Below are 17,662 nucleotides of genomic sequence, written 5' to 3'. Positions count from 1 at the left end.
CTATCTTCGTGCCCGCTCCAGACCCCATCAACTCTGATCATTGAACACGTAATAATAATAACAAAAGATTTCTTAATGACATTAACGATTTCTCCGTGAGAGGCTCCGATCCAAATTCCAAACCCCCTTCATGATTTGAAGTGTCTGTTGAGATGTTCTCAAGGTGAGTCGAGGTCTCGAAATTACCCTTCTTCATATCTTCAGGAGACACGGAATTGTGGCGAGCACCTGGCGCTCCTGAGATGCCTTCAGCCATCGTTCCAATTTGTCAGGGTCAGTGAAATGGCAGGCAATACTTGATCAAAGAACCACAAGTAGATCCAATGTGCAGTCTGCGAGGCCCACGAAATTGTAGAAAGGGTCTCTCGAGCACGGGGAATGGGGCGACCCTAAATGGCCGCGGGACTCTCTCCATGGGGCCCCATGGGGTAGAACGGAGCGACGTCTCCAAGTGGGGGGTGAAGGTCCCTCTGAATCCCCATAATTGTTGAGATTGACTGTGTATTGCGTATGATCGATGGTGCCCAGGACGTCCGTCCGCCGAATATTTCCGCGCGTTGATGTGACAGTCCCGTCAACAACTAGGAACGACAGGTTGAGGAGGATTCTCCCTGGAAGTAGATCTCAGGGCGGCCAGCCTAATCGCTACCTTAAAAACGGGACCAATGTGTAAACAAAGCTTGTCTCTTGTCTCGCTGGCCCATCAGGATCGACCAGAGACACGTCCGAGGACGTTTATGAACAATGATTCCGGAGGGTCAGGAAATAAGAGCGGCCTTAGCACACCAAACGGCCCACCTTCGGTTCGTTGAGAGGGGTTCTGAATAAGGGCAGGAGTGGTGAAGGAGCGAGCGGAACAATTAACGGTCATATTTCTCTTCTGCTATTGACTGCTAGCAGGATGCGCTCTTCGATGGAGTACCGCAGATTTTATGGTACGGTCCTGTCAGCTGTTGAACTAGACACCTTGCAGGATAAGGACCTAATCCAACCACCACTTAACGTTTCTGATGGAGGAGTCATGGAATACTGTGAACGATCAAGGATCCCCGTGTGGCATAGCAAGAGTCAGTTAGCATTGGAAGATAATATCACCTCCAAAAGAAGAAGAAGGAAAAAAAACATGTCTTTGTCTCCATGCTTTTGCGGGGTACATATTTTCAATACCTAGCTCCTGATAAGTGATTTACAAAGCTACGCTTCACGTTAATCTAAAGTCACCTGCATTATTAAGGACTGCATGATCAACTGCAATTTTCGTGGTATGTTTTGTTTATCGTCGCTTCAAATGTTATGGTGGGCGTGAGAGAGTTTACTCACAGTCATAAATTCAATAATTATTAATCTCGTCACTCTCAAAGAACACCAGAACCTGAGAAGTCAAAATAAATAAATATAATCTATTAATGACATGTATTAGAGTTGAAGAATTCGAAAATATCTTTTTGGCAATTGTAGACGGCGCGTATATCAAGATTTCAAGTCAACAATGCCTGTGGTTGTCGAGCACATGTTTCGAATTCATCAATTGATGGCAATTGTATGCAACTTGATAGTCCGATACCGTACGGTGTCCCATTATGCTAGTTGGGGCTCAGTTCATGTGCAATTCGGCCCTCATTCCGCTTTCCCATTCTCTATACTATATTATGCTTCACTAAACTGTCCACATTATCAACGATACACTTGTCGATCGACCTTGGTGCCCATCCAAGCACAGTCTTTGCCTTCTCGTTGCTGATGTTTTTGATAACGCCGAGTTCCGGTAGCATTCCGCGAACGGCTGGATCAAAACACGCGACAGTGCGAACCAGAAAATTCGGTAACTGTCTGGTGGGAGCTTTCTGCGCCTTTCCGGGTCTGCTCTTCCTGAGAATCTTCGCAATGCCTATGAAAGCAACAGGCCCGCTGTCACTCGTCCCGATGAACCGTCGACCATTAGCGCCCGGATCAGTCATCGCGCGGATGTGCAAATCAGCGAGGTCTCGTACATCGACAATACTGAAGTAGATTTGCGGGTATCCGGGCACGCTTTCACTCATGAGAGCCTTGACGATCTGTATCGAGGATGAAAAATCCGCACTGAGAACGGGACCAAAGATCCCAGTCGGGTTGATGACGGCGAGTTCGAGGTTGCCACCTTCATTCTTGATAAAGTCCCAAGCAGACTTCTCCGCAATTGTCTTGCTCTTGTGGTATGCTGGTACAGGAATCTTGCCATCCAGTATCGACCAATCTTCCTCGGTAAATATCGGTTTTTGTCCGTGTCCGTACCCGATTGCTGCGAACGACGTCATGACCACTCTCTTGACTCCAGCATCACGCGCGGCTTTTAGCACTCTGAGAGAACCCTCTCGTGCTGGTCGAATCAGCTCATCTTCATCCTTGGGTGTGTTTCAGGAGAGAGAGTCAACTGGTCTCATTTCATGTTAAGAAATGACCACGAAGGTCTAGATGGCTTCAGGGGGTGTTAGTAACAGTCAATGAGTAGACGGAGCCGGAGCTGCAAACTGCCCCGAGGTCCACTACATGCAGGCAGGCCACCAACATCAGTGTGAACCAAGGTTGATCCCACAGTCTGAATAGCCCTTCTCATGGCGGTTTTCATGAGCTTCTTGGGTTCATATTCTGTAGTGGCTCTGCTATGACGCAGCCTGCTTTGTCAAGTGCATCAAATGCGAGATAGCTTGCTCTGTTTCAAAACAGTGTGTGGAGCATAGCGTTCATTTCCAACAAGATAAGGTCCGTCGGTGGAATGATTGACCCGTCAGCCAATGAAGATCCCGTGGGTTTACTGTGGTAGAACCCGGTAGGATTCCCTGGTGCGCCCCACGGGTGGATGCTCGTCAACGCTTGTGTTTTGATGCTGCCTTTGACATTTGGCAGCAAAATGCAAAAGCAGCATCAGAACACCTAGGCATCCTTGTCAGTGGGGCGCACCAGGGAATCCTACCGGTTCTACCACAGTACTGCATACGAGAAAATACAGCTACTTTGATTCCCTCAACTGCGCTATCTGCTTCCAGTCGCGGAAGGCACACGGTCGCAGCGGAGAAGGAATGGTGGTTGAAAACTTCCCCAGGTGCGTTCTGTAAGGCGGATGCGCGGTGCCTTGAAGTATGCCGTCATACCTTTGCTGGTCGCTGATCCTCCGCATCAGCCGCACTCGCCAACTTCCATGTCCCCAGCATAGCACGACCGCTGTTCCTGCATCCCCTTGCAGAGAGAGCAATGCATTTGTACATGGTGAGTGCAAGATCGCTTTATCCCCAGCCTTCACATATGGAACCCAGCGCGTCCTAACGCTCGTCCAGGCCGCTCTACGCCATGGCTGAACATGCTCCCCGGCCGACGACCGCTCACCAGACTTCTTTCCACAACAGCGCCCATTTGAGTTCTCCCGGCGCACCATATCTCCGCCATCGACCTGTGGCACAAGCAGCGACATTCGCAGAAGGTGCGTCGAGCATCCAGAATCTGCGGCGCAATTCCACCCTGTCCGACTCCGTCTCTGAGGCGCGTCATTCGATTCGATCCTCCACCGACGACCTCTTTCTGCCGCGCGTGACAAAGGGCACAGAAGTAGACCTCCATGGTGAAGAGTCGCATTGGCAGTCTGCGCCTCTCGTGCTGGCCCTGCTGCCCGCAATTGGGGGCATATTCTTCAAAAATGGGAGCGCCGTGATCACAGATATAACATTACTGATTTTGGCAGCTATATTCCTTAATTGGTCCGTCAGGCTGCCATGGTAAGGAAATAAATTTGGATATCACGCTACAGACCCTCAATCTGGTCGAATAGCTAAGTCTCAAATACACAGGGACTGGTATCGATCCGCACAAGCCATCCGACAGCAGGACGTAGGTGACTTTGGTATACATGATATCGCGGAAGAGCCAGAGAGCGACGACGCGCTCGAGGAGCAACAACGATCTCCATCACCGAAATCCGGGACAGAGAAAGGCAGTCCTTCTCCTAGTCCAGATTCCCAACAAAAACCGCACCAATCGCCCGCGGCCGGTGCGGCCAGCCAAGAATTACACGTCCACGAGCTCGTCGCCCTAGCATCATGCTTCATCTTCCCCATGGTCGGGACATGGCTCCTGCACACGATCCGATCGAAACTGTCGCGGCCCTCCGAGGGCCTCGTGTCGAACTACAACTTGACCATCTTCCTGCTGGCGTCTGAGATCCGGCCGCTCTCCCATCTTCTGAAGATGGTCCAGGCGCGAACGCTCTACCTCCAGCGCGTTGTAGCAGCATCATCATCATCCCCATACGATGATGGGAAAATTGACACGAGCAAGCTCCTCGATCTCACGAAGCGGCTGGAGGAATTGGAAGCCCACGTCGCAGCAACAGCCGCCGAACGACTTCATGCTCCTGTCGCTGACTCTTCCGGTAGAAACAACAACACACAAGCATCACAATCCCCCAAAGATCAAGAAACCCTCGTCGCGCAAGTAACTTCCGACATCAGAAAGACCATCCAGCCCGACCTCGACGCCCTGAACCGCGCTGTCCGGCGGTACGAGAAACGCACCACCGTTGCGGCCTTCCAGACAGAATCCCGCCTCCAGGAACTTGAGACACGAGTCCGCGACGCCATCACTCTAGCCTCCGCTGCCGCGTCTCAACGGCGGCAGAACATCGTGGCGACCCTGCTGGACTGGGCCTGCGCCACCATCGTGCTCCCTTTTCAGGGAGCGTGGGCACTGGCGCGTTTACCGGGCCGCATAGCGGCGCGGTCTCTGCGATACGTCAAGTCAACCCTGGGTCTGAATCGACGGGCGATCCGGTCCAGGAAAGGAAAGCAAACCCAGCCGTCTCCGAGGTTGCAGCAGAAGACATCGTCGCAGGCGGATAGCATGAGAGGTTCGAAGAAAGCTACGTAGGAATTTTTTTTTTTTGGTCCTCCCTCCTAAATAAGTGGGTGATTGGTAATATGGTATGAACGCGATAGGACATTATCCCGTCCCTATTTTCTCGGCTGGTCTTTATATTTAAACTATCTATCTATCTATCTATTTATTTATCCTGGGCGGTTGATATGGCTAGGTATATCTTGGACAACGTGGCATGGGATGACATCACTGGACTTGGATTTGGATTTGGACTTGGGCTAAGGTTGTAGTTGCAGGGTTGAAAGGAAGGCTAAGGTTGGTTGGGAACGGTTGGAATCAGAATATGTATGCAGTGTGCGCGGCAAGATGAGGTCATCTGACTAGGTACCTACCTACGACTGCGATCGTAGGATTTTTTTGTTAAAATACCTATCATTTGATCTAAATTCAGTTCAGTTCCGAAGATCTAATTTAAGAAATCGACTCTAGATGGCCCTTAATCTGCTTGCAATGAAGTAAATGAGTTTAAATGGGATCTTAAGATGATATACGGACCATCTATCTATCTACCTCCTTCTATCCCCTTCGCCTTCCTGTGCCCTGAACTGAGCCCTGTGCACCAATACCAATAGTAATGCAAATGCATGGATGACACACACACGCACGCGCAAAGACATATAGATGCATAGATAAATAAATATACACGTGCATAGATTAGATAGGTAAATGCATAGATGCAAATGGAATGGATTGTACCATGCATGGATCCTGAATAAAAAAAAACCCAGCGAAAAGAGAAGAGAAGAGCACACAATGATGGCTGATGACAGTGGTGATAGTGATAGCTAGTCAATTCCATTCCATTCCAAGGTTAGTTGATCATGACCATGCAGAAAAAGGATGATAAAAAAAGGCCTCTGCAACTTCGGGATTAAAGTAGGTAGTTAAAAACCGATCCATGCTGCTCTGTCTGACCAAAGCAGAAGAAGAAGTTGTGAACAAGGTGCAGCTATCTTTTCTTTCTTTCCTTCGATGACTGATTCCCTTTATAAAAACCTTTAAAAAGAAACATGATTCCAATCTATAACATAACGCAACATAACAGAATGACTCTGGTACGGGAGCCGTGCCCTAGCGAGTAAAGTATGGTGCGTAAAACGTAGAGAGAAGAATATTCGGAAAAGGAGGATAATGATTATTATCACATATCGAAGGCACGGCCGCCGCACATCATGGGTTATCGACCACATCAAAACTGTCTTATTTTCACCTCGCCCCACCAGAAGGTCCATCATCATCAACGCCAGCTGTCTTCAAGAACGGCTCTATAATGCTCCTCCTCCTCTCTTCCCACGCCCGTCTCTCCTTCTCCTTGCTCGGAATCCACAATCCCTCGCACGAGATCATGACGTCGGCGAACAGCGAAGAGAGCGCTGTCTCGACGGCTTGGCGACGCAGGATCGCCGGACTGACGCTGGTAGCAGTAGTATCAGACGAACTCGAGGTGGTGAGCGTGCGTGTTCTACGTCGGAAACTACCTGCAGCTGAGATGAAGGAGGATGGGGACGATGGAGACAAAGGTTGGTCTGCAGAGAAGATGGTCGACGACACCGGTGTCGCTGGTATCGTCGGGGATTTCGATGCTGCTGGGGGAGGTCGTGCGGGCATGGTAGTGACGGGAGCAACTTCGTTCGCGATGCGGACAAGCATGAAAGTGAGGAATGTGAACGAGACACTGTGGGCGGGTAAGGGAGCAAGAATCTCTAATACCCAGGCCTGTGCCTCTTCAGTCGATCGTGGATGCAGTTTAGCCCTCTCTAGCGCAATCAGGCGTTGGTCCATGTCATGCCAAACACTGGAAGTGATTATTCCGTCCTTCAAGGAGCGAAGGAAGGCGACAAGCGTCTCGGACAAGATCTCTAAACGGTGAATTGAGGAAACTTCAGGCGGGAATATGTCACTGACAGAGCTGCCCGTGTCAAGTGCTTCGCGGACAGATGCAAGAAGGGGTGACCGCTCGGTAGGTTCCTCAAGCGTCCATGTTTCTGACCTGAACGGCCAGCTGGTTCCGTAAGGTTCAGACGACCAAGGCGGAGGTTCTCCGTCTCTTGTCATGCTCCACTCGGCCACAGCGCGTTCAGTCAGATCTGCTATTGCGTCCGTTAACCTAAAGAGTTCCCGAGGCGCTGACAGGCGGACAGTCTTGGTTTTGCCTTGGGATTCTGCGGACGGTGTGGCCCCAAGGCTGCGAGCACCGCCTTCGGGCATGCGAGTGAGATCGTCCAGCGAACGGCCAAAGCAAGACGGTAGCCATTTGCCATAAACAGGAATGAAATGATCTCGGCCATTGAGTACCCTCAAAACCAATATATCTTCTACTTTCGCTTCTCCAGAGTTGAGTGAGCGGACATGATCAATGTCCTTGATATGCACCTTGAGCTCAACATTGGCTGTTTCACCAGGAGCCAAGGTGTGTTCATCCTGTCCATTTTGTTTCTTGCCATCAGACGGCAAACCGACTCGAAGCTCCAGCCAGGGGGGCGTTACGCCACTGACTTCTCCTTCGGGGCATGGCCTCTCCGTGAATAAGAACGTAGCAGGAACGCCGCTAGTATTAGCAATGGTTAGATCGCGACTGATAGGGACATCAAACCGGACGTCACCGAAACACACGGCGTTCGGATCCCCCGCAACATCGCCATTGCTGGTAGCACTGGGGTCATCGCCCTGATGGTCTACCACGATCGTAACACCAGGCCGAAGCTCATTTTCTGCTTTATCCAACTCTCGCACGACCTCCTGGTGTACTTTAGCCTTGAGTTCTGGTATGACAGCCTCGTATGTCAACGTGAAGGCCGCATCCAGCGGCTTATGATCAGAAGAAAGGATGCCTTGATGGGAAGTGTAATAGTCAAGTCTAATCGGGTCTTCAAAGATCATCACGGACTCGTCCGGAGCGGGATCGCCAGCAGCGTCCTCATTTTCGTCATAATCATCCAGGTCGTTTGCACCGTCAACATCAGGGTCGTAGTCAAATAGAACATTATCGTCCTCAACGGCCTTATCCAAGCCACGTGCCTTCATTTCCTCGTCTCGTTTCCTGGCCTCTTCGGCTTCCCTGACTTTCCGCTCATAGTTTAACCTGTCATGGCGACTGCGATATAGAATCCGATCACACCAGCTAGGTCCCCTCTGCTTTTCACTTGAATCAAACATGGCCACACTTCCAATGTCGTATTTATAGGTCGGGAGGAAATTGATTTCACCCTCCCGCCATCCTTCGTGGAATGCCTTTCCTTTCTTCTGCTGCAAACGAAGTTGGTCATGAGGGAGCAGAGAGGAAAGGGTAGTCTGCAGGGAAGCCGGATCAGTATGAGGGTCTATATCGTTGTCGATGAGAGCTATAGGACCCTCATCAGACGACAGAGAACCGTCTCTCTGATGCACAGGCTTATGCTCCTCCTGGGCCACAATATGCGGTGAAGAGGGCCCTTTTTCACCGTGTCCACCAAACTTTGCTCTTGGTTGACGTGCACGGTCATATTCGTTCTGTGTATGCAGTAAAAGGAGCCGCCGGACATCGTCACCCGGTATATCCTCGAGGCGGTAATTGAGGTCTCCGAACCAGAATGCAAAATCCTCCTTGCCAATACTGCCACTTGGCTCACCCACGAGATCGTGTTCGGCATCTATAGGGTCAAACTTGGTGCGACTGACAATCTGGCTAGCATCCCAATTCCGCCGTTCCAGGCTGCCCTTATCTGACCCGGCAGCGAGGTGGCAATTTATGAAAACAAGACGTGTGGTCTCTCCCAGGACGAGGCGAGCGGTAACAGCGCCTTTGTTTCCCATATAGCCCATCAGTCCCGTACCCACGCTTGAGGTGCTGACCGAAGATATTGTCCCGGCGATGGAAGGGGCGGCATATACGAGGAGCAGCAAACCCACCAGCTGCTGCTCTGCAATCAGCTGATAGCCCTCCGGGAGGGCTTTCTGGACTGCATCTTTCCACCGGTTCGAAGGGCCAGGATCCACGTAAGGCCGTAACGTCTCCGAGGGAGACGAAACATCGACGATCTCCTGCAGTCCAAGCACGTATATTCCGACCTCGTCAGGGTTGGAGGAACCTGGAGCAGCAGCGTCATCTTTCCCTTCGTAATCCGACCGTCTGGAGGACTCCCGCCTTCCAGACTTCTCGTTCTGGCCCTCCTTGACAGACAGTCCAGACAGCCGCTCACACATCCCCTTCCCCTCCACGAACCATGCCCCAATATCCTTCTCCGTCCCTGCTATGGCAGCCACATTCCACGTCCCAACTTTAATCCGAACCGTCCTTTGACGCGTATATTCTGCCTTCCTGGCCCTGACGGCACGGGAGAGCGATGAGAGATCGGAGGCGACGGCGGCTTCACGTTCGTCATCGCTGTCTACCGGAAATCCTCCCGGTGCAGCTTGATCATAAGGCGGCGGCGTGGAGGCGGAACGCTCCTCCCTGGAAGACATATTTCAAAGTTCTTCGGCGGGTTGTCGACAGAGACTGCTCTCATGGCTTGAAGGGCCGGTTTTATAGAAACTCCGCGTTCTCTCCTTGGAGCGATCAAGACGGGGTCAGCACGGGAGAGACGCGGGGGCTGAATGACAGATCTGGCAGAGAGTAGCGAGGCAGGCCGAGGCCATCGCGGGGTCGTCTCTAGAGTCTAGACGGCTCTGGACGGGCTCAGGCGCGGAGCGCGTGCAGCTCCATCACGAGGCCCGCAGGATAAGTTGATAGCGCACACGACGGGTCTGTTTGGCAGGACGGTGACGGTTCTCACAGAAGATAGGAACAGTAACCGGAAGATCTGGAAGCTCGTCTGTCTGGCTGAACTGCTGAGAGGCGGCTGGAGTCGAGGGAGAATACGTAGCTGGCGAAGTTGTATACGAGAACGCGGCCAGGTCGAGACCGGCGCGGGCGAGTGCCAAAGTTAGTTAAGAGCGGCGGGCACATCTCTTCCTCTTGCGGCCAGCTGGAGACCGCGACTTCGTTGTACAGCACCATACTGCCAGGACGGAGCTCCAGCTCTACGCAGACCTACGCACGATACTTTTCATCAGATATATCCTGCTTGCATTCCCCTTATATCTCCTGTCCTACAGTCACACTATTCACAATGACGCCTCGAAAAACTCGAGAACGCCGGCCGAATAGCCACAATCACAACAGCCACAATCACCACCAACATCGTTCTCTCCAGCAATCCTCCACCGTCCCTCAGCCCTCCGACTATGAGTCTGATACCGCATACTATCTCTCAGATACGCAGCAGCACGACCCTGCCATGCCCCCACCAGTGACCCGCTCCAACGAGGAGCTGAATATCTCCGTGCTCCGTCGGCACAACCCCGCCATCAGCTCGATTCTGTCCCTGGCCCCGTACGCCGTTGTCTACTTCTTCAGCCCGGCCACGCGGCAGTGGGAGAAGAGCGGTGTCGAGGGGAGCATGTTCGTTTGCCAGCTGACGCAGGGCCGGCTGGGCGAGGAGCGGTACAGCGTCTTCGTGCTGAACCGGCGGGGGCTGGACAACTTCGACATCCGTCTGACGGACGGCGAGAACGTCGAGCTCACGGACGAGTACGTCATTCTGAAAGCGGATGATGATTCTTCTGGGGATAGTGGCGGTGGTGGCGGCGGGAACAACAACGGGGACAATAATGCTAATAATGCCCGCATCTACGGCCTTTGGATCTATTCGGAGCCGCCGCCCAACTCGACCGCGGAGACGCGGGCCATCAACGCCCAGATGATCAAGGAGTGCGCTGTCCATGCTGGGGAGAGCCTTAAGCTGGCCCGGGAGCGGCTCGAGGCGGAGCGGCAGAACGGGCTTCACGCTGCTGCTGCCGCCGCCGCGCCGGACGGGGCGTATTCGAGCGTCCCCATGAGCCGTCAGATCTCCCTCAAGGAGCTCTTCGGCCAACAAAGAGCACAGGATGATGGGTGGAGTGTGAAGGCACACAGTCCCGGTCCTGTAGAAACGCAGCAAAACTCCCCCTGGCCGCAGCAGCATCCGCAGACGCAGGCAGCGCCGGCGGCAGCTGGGCAGGATGTTCTTGGTGAGCTATTCCGGAGGGCCGGGGTGGCATATCAGAGTGGACAAAGGATATCATGAACCACATCACCCTCTTTCTTTTCTCTCCCTTACTTGGTTCTCGTCCAGTCTTGGTTTTCCATTATCTCGTTCACGGTGGGCCCGGTGTTGGGAGAGGCGTGGTTACGTTGTCACGAGAGATACCCATTGCATCTGTTCTGGTAGAGAACGGAAAGGCGGAGCCTATTTATGACTAGAATATAGGTCTATTGGATATCGAGATTTTTCCATCATCGGTTCTTTGCTGTCAGGGAAAAGTCGGGGAATAAGTCCTCCAGCGAATGCATTGCATTGCAATGATTAAGCACCCTCTACAATGTCTCTGACAAACTGGGACACTTTCCGCGCCATGACGTCGCTATGCCCTGCATGATACCACCTTATCAGCAACAACGAGTATAGCAACCTCAGGCGTTGCAAGCTTGAATGAAGAAACAAGGGGAAGAAGTAATAAAACAGCACTCACGAATACAAAACGCATGCGGCACTCCATCCTCACAAACCATCATCCGGGGTCCGCCCTTAGTCTTTCCCCTTATCGCGATGATCTCATCCCTCGTCCGCTCCGCGACCCAGTGGTCATTGCGGCCGAAGTAGAAGACCAGTTTCGACAGCGGCTGTTTTGCTGTTGACGACGTTCCCCAGATATCGTCGCTCCATTTGTCGGCGGTAATTTCCTGCATCTCATGGGCGGCCATGTGTCTGTCGACTCTGTCAGTCCTTGTTGTTTGTTCCTTTCTTTCATGTAGATATCGTGCATGAACATGGCATGAACTTGAGCTGAGCTCAGAGCAATACAGACACGACAGAACGTGGATATCAGGATACCAGCCGTAGGAATTAGAAAGAAATGAATAGAAAGGGACAATTGATTGGAAAACATACAAAGCCTGTCTCACTCCCCGCTTGCTCTTCAAGAAGGCCAGAGTAGTATCAACGGCGTTCTCGGGTGGGAAGCCCATCACCAGCCGGATCAGAGACCGGAGGACCACGGTGGGAAGGGCCCAGGTAAGCGCTCTCGCCAGAAGGCTGGCGACGAGGGCCAGCTGGGGGATGAGGTAGAGAAGCCACTGCAGAATGCAAGTGTCAGCAGTCTTCCATGGTTAATCTTACATGACTCTCGTAAAGTAGTCTCAAGGGCCTGCCCGTAAACTGTACTGCACGGCACATAGAGTACCGATGACACCCAACTAGAGACAACCTTGTGCATCGACATAGAATATAGAAAGTGGTGCAAAGGAAAAGAAAAAGCACATACAGTAATCCTCCTCCCCGCAACAGACTTCGCGATATCCACCACCGTCGGGAAAAGCAAGATGCCACCGACAATGTCAAACGCTGCATCTGCATCTGCAGTCTCCTTCTCCCCTTCCACCTCCATTCTCCCCTCCCGATGCCGCCGCAGGATCTCCATAGCGATATACGCACCGACAGAGTGTCCGATCAGAATCACTTTCGGTTTCGTCTTTGGTTTCCCCTCATTCGCATTCGCAGGCTGCTTTGCTATGGAACTCATAACACCACACAACATCTCCTCCACGAAACCAATCTGCTCCTGGAGACCGTACACCCCCTTCTCTGCTGTCCCTGCAGCAGCAGTAACCCCATCCCCGGCTTGATCGCCAACTTCAAACCCACTCAAACTCGCCCCGTAGATCCGAAACGAACGTGGCTGCGACTGCAGCCGCGCGCCATCACTAATCCCCTTGGTAGCAGTAATCCGCGGCGAGGACGAGGAAGAGGACGCGGACCAGCCCAACTGCGCCGAGAGCAGGGAGAGGAAGGTGTGGTAGTATGAGATCAGGCCTGGGTTGCCAGATATGAAGAAGATGGTTGTTGGAGGAGTATCAGGATCAGATGATGATGATGATGATGGGGTCAGGGAGAGGAAGGTGTTGGGGGTGATTTGTGGTTGTTCTTTTCGGAGGGGGGGAGACATCTTGCTTGTATGCGTGTATGGTATGATATGTGAGAATTCAGGGGGTATAAAAATAATATAACAGAAAAAAAGAGAGAAAAAAATAATTACACAATAAATATGTTTGTTCGGGTATAAGCTTGAGAAGACTGCAGGGGTACCTAGGTTAAACTCAGAGAGTTCAGATCAGAGATTCCCAAAGGCTGGAGAGTTGTGCAGAAAGAGCCGAATCCGGTAATATAACTGTCTTAATTAAGAATCAGAAACAGAATCGCTCAAAAGAACGCATGCTCAGTTGATTTCATGGCAATTGGATTCCATAGGAATAGTATACAACCGAGGCAAGCGTAACGAAGCAACTACATCGGAAGGTTGGAGGTAACTAACGTTACTTTCTCAGATTACATAATAAGCCGCAGATCGGATCGATAAGCTTATCACGATCCAGTCCCTGCCGGTATTAATTTAAGGTTTGGGAAACAGACGACGGGAACTCCCCGGCTTGCCGATGTTGCATACATTTGCATGCATATATCATAGTACTAAGTTAGCCGCTGTGGGATCCGAAAATTTTTGCCTCAAAAGCAGAGCATCCGAAACCTAAAATAGCCGTCGCCAGTTCTACGGCGTATGTCGCAATATCCGCCTACAAATTACGGGCGAGACATCAATATCAGCATGACGAACATGGGAAACAATCCGAATTCGATTTCATGATAGTATGCAGTGCAGGAGGAACTGTAGCTCATCCCAATCCATTTCATCCAGCCGACTCCCTCCCTTCTCTGAACCAGAGTAGTAGTCCCGCGAACTGAAACCCCAATGGCAAACAAACAAATAGAAAACAGATCGAAAACAGAAAAGAACAGGACCTGCAAAACGCTCCAAGGCCCAGTCGCCGATGCCAGTAAGTACTGTACTTAGAGATACAAATCAACACGCCCGGCCCCTCTTGAGGTGGAAAAAAAGTCTTTTGGCTCTTTCCGTCTCCCCTTTCATCCGCAGCCCTGGTTTCCCGAATCCGACTCTTACCAAGCTGACCCTATAACTTACCCTTGAGGCTGCACACAGAAAAAAAGGATAAAAGGTGAATGCTAAGTGTAGCTGAACTAGAAATCAGACAAGAATCGAAGAAAAGGGGTACAGTCAAAGGGGGATGGTATAATTCATATATCAACCCCAGGTACGGAAACAGCAAGAGAAGTATTTTGGATCATGCTTGGATGAAGAGAAGAAAAGAGCTTCAAAGCAACGTCGACAAGGTAAAGTAGGAATGAGAAAAAGGGCATGACGGGTAGAAACCCTAAAAACGACAAGGCGCGGATGCAACAGAAAACGCCCAAACCCCATAAACGTTCCCATCTGGTATCTAGTTGGCAACCACAAGGAAACAAACAGGCTGAAACTTTAAGTTGTCTGGAGGGGAGAAGGGATGACACCAAACAAGGAATACGAGTTCGGACGGAAAGCATTCAGAAGATCTAGCTCCCTCTGTCTTGCTTTCAACCGCCCCCGTCCCCGTTGTGACGATCGTTGTTCCCTGGTCGAATGCTCTCATCGGAGCTCGGCTTGCCTTGGCCAGCCGACTTCAGCATGGATGAACCAAGATTGATGGCAATCTTCTTCGGACCTGTGCCGGTCGCTGCAGTGCCCGTAGCTGGGACATTCTGACCAGTTCCCTTATCAGTCACAGCCGTTGACCCTGACGAAAAGCTGTTTTTCCTCCGAAGGAATCCAGCGCTGGAAGTGCTGGAGGCACTGGAGCTCCGTCGCTTGGGCCCAGAAGACAGCTTGACCAACTCATCATCTTCTTCCTCTTCACGACGACGCTTCTCCGACAGTCGCTCTGGCGGAGGTGCTGCGGAGACAGGAGTCGTGGGAGCCTCAGTGGACGGTTCCACCCCACGGACAGTCGATTCCCTCTGCTGCTTTTCTTCTGCGGGTTCTGGTTTCGTATCCATGACGTCCTCATCGTCATCCGGATAGTCAACAAGTGGTTTGACCACAGGGGACGCGGACCCATTCGCTGCCGGCGCGGCAACGATCCCTTCGGGTCGGTTATCCTGCTGCCACTGAGCCGTGAGTTCAGAACCATTCTGCTCCAAGACGCCGTCCATTGCACCGGTTGGAAATCCTACCTCTTCCTCATCGTCCGATGTGTTGAAGTATTCCTCCTCAGCAGCATCCATCTCTCTGACCCCTTGCCATCGTTGACCGTTGACCTGATTCCTTTGCTGCATCCCTTCGTCATGGGCATATAGTGTCGCATCCCCTTCTGCGCCATATCCCTGCATTTGGTCATAGCGGAGAATCAAGTTCTGGAACGTGTCAACATAGGTGATGTCCTTGAGTTTGTCCCGGTATTTCTCGACGACATGAAGAATTATGGGTTTGATATTTTCCCGCTTTATGTATTCGAATAGCTCCAGACATGCAGAGTTTAGAAGGTTATCACGTGGCATCGTCTCATAGACAATATTAAGAATCAATCCAAAGGTGTTGTTATGTGTCATCTGAGCTTGGTAAAAGGTATCTTGCAGGCTGACCAACGTCCTGAAGAATTTTAGGGCCGCTGGTATACGTCAGCGGTCATATGGATAAAAGAAAGACAGAAAACACAGTTGCTTACTCAGTTTTAGGTGCTTTTGCGGAACTGTTAGTAGCTGAGCAACGCGAGGAGCAAGGGACTCTCCATGAATGAAATTTCTGCTCCTGAATAGATGCTGGCGGACAAAAAACGTAAGGATATCGACAAGGTGCGAATACAGGGAAACTTCCTGGAACGTAAGGTCGTTAACTGCAGATTATCTGTCAGCTGAAAGGCCATTCCCAAAAGGGTAGAGAAACGACGCACGATGAGGCCGAGCTTCGAGCTGCTTCAAGGGTGAAAACAGCTTTTTGGCGGATTCGTCGAAATGGTTTTGCACAAAAGCGTCCGAAAGTGGATTCGAGGAACGGAGCTTCGAAAGAAAATCGGCCCCCGCTCTGGTCATTGGATCCTGAAGGGGAATCTGGGGGTCGAGCAAGACTTTGATGGCATCAGCCAGCTGGTTCTTAACACCAAGGTCCGTTTCTGTGTGCAGCAGGTCGATCAGGGTATCAGTGAGGGGCGTTTTCTTTTCATTCACTGCCTTCAGCATGTAACCACGCATCATAATAGGGTCATGATCCAATAGTGCCACCAAGATATCGATTCCAGTCGTGCGCATCGCAGGGTTGGGATGTTTTACTGCGAAAGCAATCACCGGGAACAACCCGTGGCCGATGAAGTTGGCAAAGAGGTTGGCACGCGCTGGCGCCTGCAGATTCTTTGCAATTGCTGCGCATTGGTGAAGAAATTGTACCGCTTCATCTTTCTTTTTTGCATCCGTGTTCCGCGGGTCGAACACCGCGAAAAGCTCGTTCAAGAACTGGGTGTTGGACTGGATGTGGTTCACAATATCAACCTGGTTGAAGAAGATAAGGGAATTGAGAACGGAAAAGGTAGGGTCGTCCAATATCCGGGCGAGGACCACATCCTTCAAATATTGTAGGCGCCAGGTGTATCGAATCTTTTTTCGGATTATCGGATCTTTGATCGGAACGACTTCTTTATACCGTGACTGGTCCGCGAGATACTGCCGGTGATTCGCTTTGTGGGTAGGAAAGTCGGGATCATCTGTTCTATTCAGCACTGTTCCTGTATCTCACGGACTGACTCCCAAACTTACACTCCAGCGCCCCGACCACTCCCAGGATTACATTATCAGTGACGACCGTCTCTATTATAGTGTTGTCGTTGAGGAGTATGAGGGATTTCATAATGTTGCATAGCCGATGAAGGTCGGGAAGGCTCTCAAGGTCTTCCGCGACAGTGACCAGCGGTATTAACTTCATTATGTATTCATCGCGGATGACGAACTTGGACAGCGCGTCCCGGCCGGCTTGTGACATGCTCGCAGCTCGCATCATCTGTTCAATTTCCGGGAGGTTTCCAAGCTCTGGTGGGGGGAGCATTACCGGATTGAAGCTGTCGAGAGCATCATCGGATAGCGCGTCGTCTGGAGATGGAGTCTTTGAGTCAGTATCCCCGTGGAGAGCTTTCGCGCGTGGCATTATGTGAAAGGCATGAGAACTAAGAGGGACCAACCTGCTCCAGCCAGGCTCAGAAGATGCTGCTGGACACTATTCACAAAGTCCCTTCACACGAGAAATGGACCGTCAGTCAACTATTCGCAGGACGCAAAATCTGAAGAAGAGGGACAAACCAGATGACAGCACAGCCTTCCGCTTCCTGGAAGCTTAACGCCATGTCCGTTCCATTAGGCTCCGTCCATACTATTAATGTCTCTGTCGGAGTCGCAAGGACATCAGTATACCATTCGCACGACAGCGGCACGGTTGGGCAAAGGCGACAGACCTTGTTGCTTCTGATACGCATCATCCTTGGAGATCTTAGTCTCCAGCAGTATCCGGTCCGGCTGGTCCTCCGACTCGACGTATATCCGGGGCTCATCCTGCGTTGAGATCGCGGTCAGCGGCCTGGAAAGGCGAAGATTTGGAGATAGACGCAAGTCCACTGATAGCGGATTCGCGACCAAACTGACGGGTCGCGAAGCCAGCGACGAGGTCGATGGAAGGAGCTTCTTACATCGACGATCTGTCCCGTGCAGAACCCCGTTCCTCTGTCGAACCAGTCATTTTCCCTCAGCTCATAGACCTTGACCCGCTTGCGATCATTCGATGGCGGCACCGCCAGTGCCATTGTATGGGGAATGGGCGAGGAGGCGTCTCG

At 51.6% G+C, this 17,662-nt stretch overlaps 6 protein-coding genes across 6 annotated transcripts; 2 read left to right on the top strand and 4 right to left on the bottom strand.

The window, feature by feature from the left end:
- Nucleotides 1-1,637: 1,637 nt before the first annotated feature.
- On the bottom strand, nucleotides 1,638-2,297 carry VTN00DRAFT_1268 (uncharacterized protein; the record flags this gene model as incomplete). Its single annotated transcript, XM_069427356.1, has 1 exon — nucleotides 1,638-2,297. The coding sequence occupies one exon, from the start codon at nucleotides 2,295-2,297 to the stop codon at nucleotides 1,638-1,640; it is 660 nt and encodes a 219-aa protein (XP_069291970.1).
- Nucleotides 2,298-3,327: 1,030 nt separating this feature from the next.
- Nucleotides 3,328-4,896, top strand: VTN00DRAFT_1267 (uncharacterized protein; the record flags this gene model as incomplete). The annotated part of the gene is made up of 2 exons (XM_069427355.1): nucleotides 3,328-3,749; nucleotides 3,822-4,896. 2 exons carry the CDS (start codon nucleotides 3,328-3,330, stop codon nucleotides 4,894-4,896), a joined length of 1,497 nt encoding a protein of 498 aa, XP_069291969.1.
- A 1,215-nt stretch (nucleotides 4,897-6,111) lies between these two features.
- VTN00DRAFT_1266 (uncharacterized protein) lies at nucleotides 6,112-9,348 on the bottom strand (the record flags this gene model as incomplete). The annotated part of the gene is made up of 1 exon (XM_069427354.1): nucleotides 6,112-9,348. One exon carries the CDS (start codon nucleotides 9,346-9,348, stop codon nucleotides 6,112-6,114), a length of 3,237 nt encoding a protein of 1,078 aa, XP_069291968.1.
- A 647-nt stretch (nucleotides 9,349-9,995) lies between these two features.
- Nucleotides 9,996-10,991, top strand: VTN00DRAFT_1265 (uncharacterized protein; the record flags this gene model as incomplete). The annotated part of the gene is made up of 1 exon (XM_069427353.1): nucleotides 9,996-10,991. One exon carries the CDS (start codon nucleotides 9,996-9,998, stop codon nucleotides 10,989-10,991), a length of 996 nt encoding a protein of 331 aa, XP_069291967.1.
- A 279-nt stretch (nucleotides 10,992-11,270) lies between these two features.
- On the bottom strand, nucleotides 11,271-12,909 carry VTN00DRAFT_1264 (uncharacterized protein; the record flags this gene model as incomplete). The annotated part of the gene is made up of 4 exons (XM_069427352.1): nucleotides 11,271-11,335; nucleotides 11,437-11,672; nucleotides 11,856-12,040; nucleotides 12,229-12,909. The coding sequence occupies 4 exons, from the start codon at nucleotides 12,907-12,909 to the stop codon at nucleotides 11,271-11,273; spliced, it is 1,167 nt and encodes a 388-aa protein (XP_069291966.1).
- Nucleotides 12,910-14,390: 1,481 nt separating this feature from the next.
- On the bottom strand, nucleotides 14,391-17,632 carry VTN00DRAFT_1263 (uncharacterized protein; the record flags this gene model as incomplete). Its single annotated transcript, XM_069427351.1, has 9 exons — nucleotides 14,391-14,960; nucleotides 15,027-15,460; nucleotides 15,518-15,685; nucleotides 15,743-16,546; nucleotides 16,599-16,928; nucleotides 17,018-17,067; nucleotides 17,136-17,217; nucleotides 17,288-17,384; nucleotides 17,519-17,632. The coding sequence occupies 9 exons, from the start codon at nucleotides 17,630-17,632 to the stop codon at nucleotides 14,391-14,393; spliced, it is 2,649 nt and encodes an 882-aa protein (XP_069291965.1).
- Between the last annotated feature and the right edge of the window lie 30 nt (nucleotides 17,633-17,662).

Source organism: Thermoascus crustaceus (assembly GCF_041956765.1).
Source record: "Thermoascus crustaceus strain CBS 181.67 unplaced genomic scaffold VTN00scaffold_1, whole genome shotgun sequence".
NCBI lineage: Eukaryota > Fungi > Ascomycota > Eurotiomycetes > Eurotiales > Thermoascaceae > Thermoascus > Thermoascus crustaceus.
This window is presented reverse-complemented; position numbering and strand designations above follow the sequence as displayed.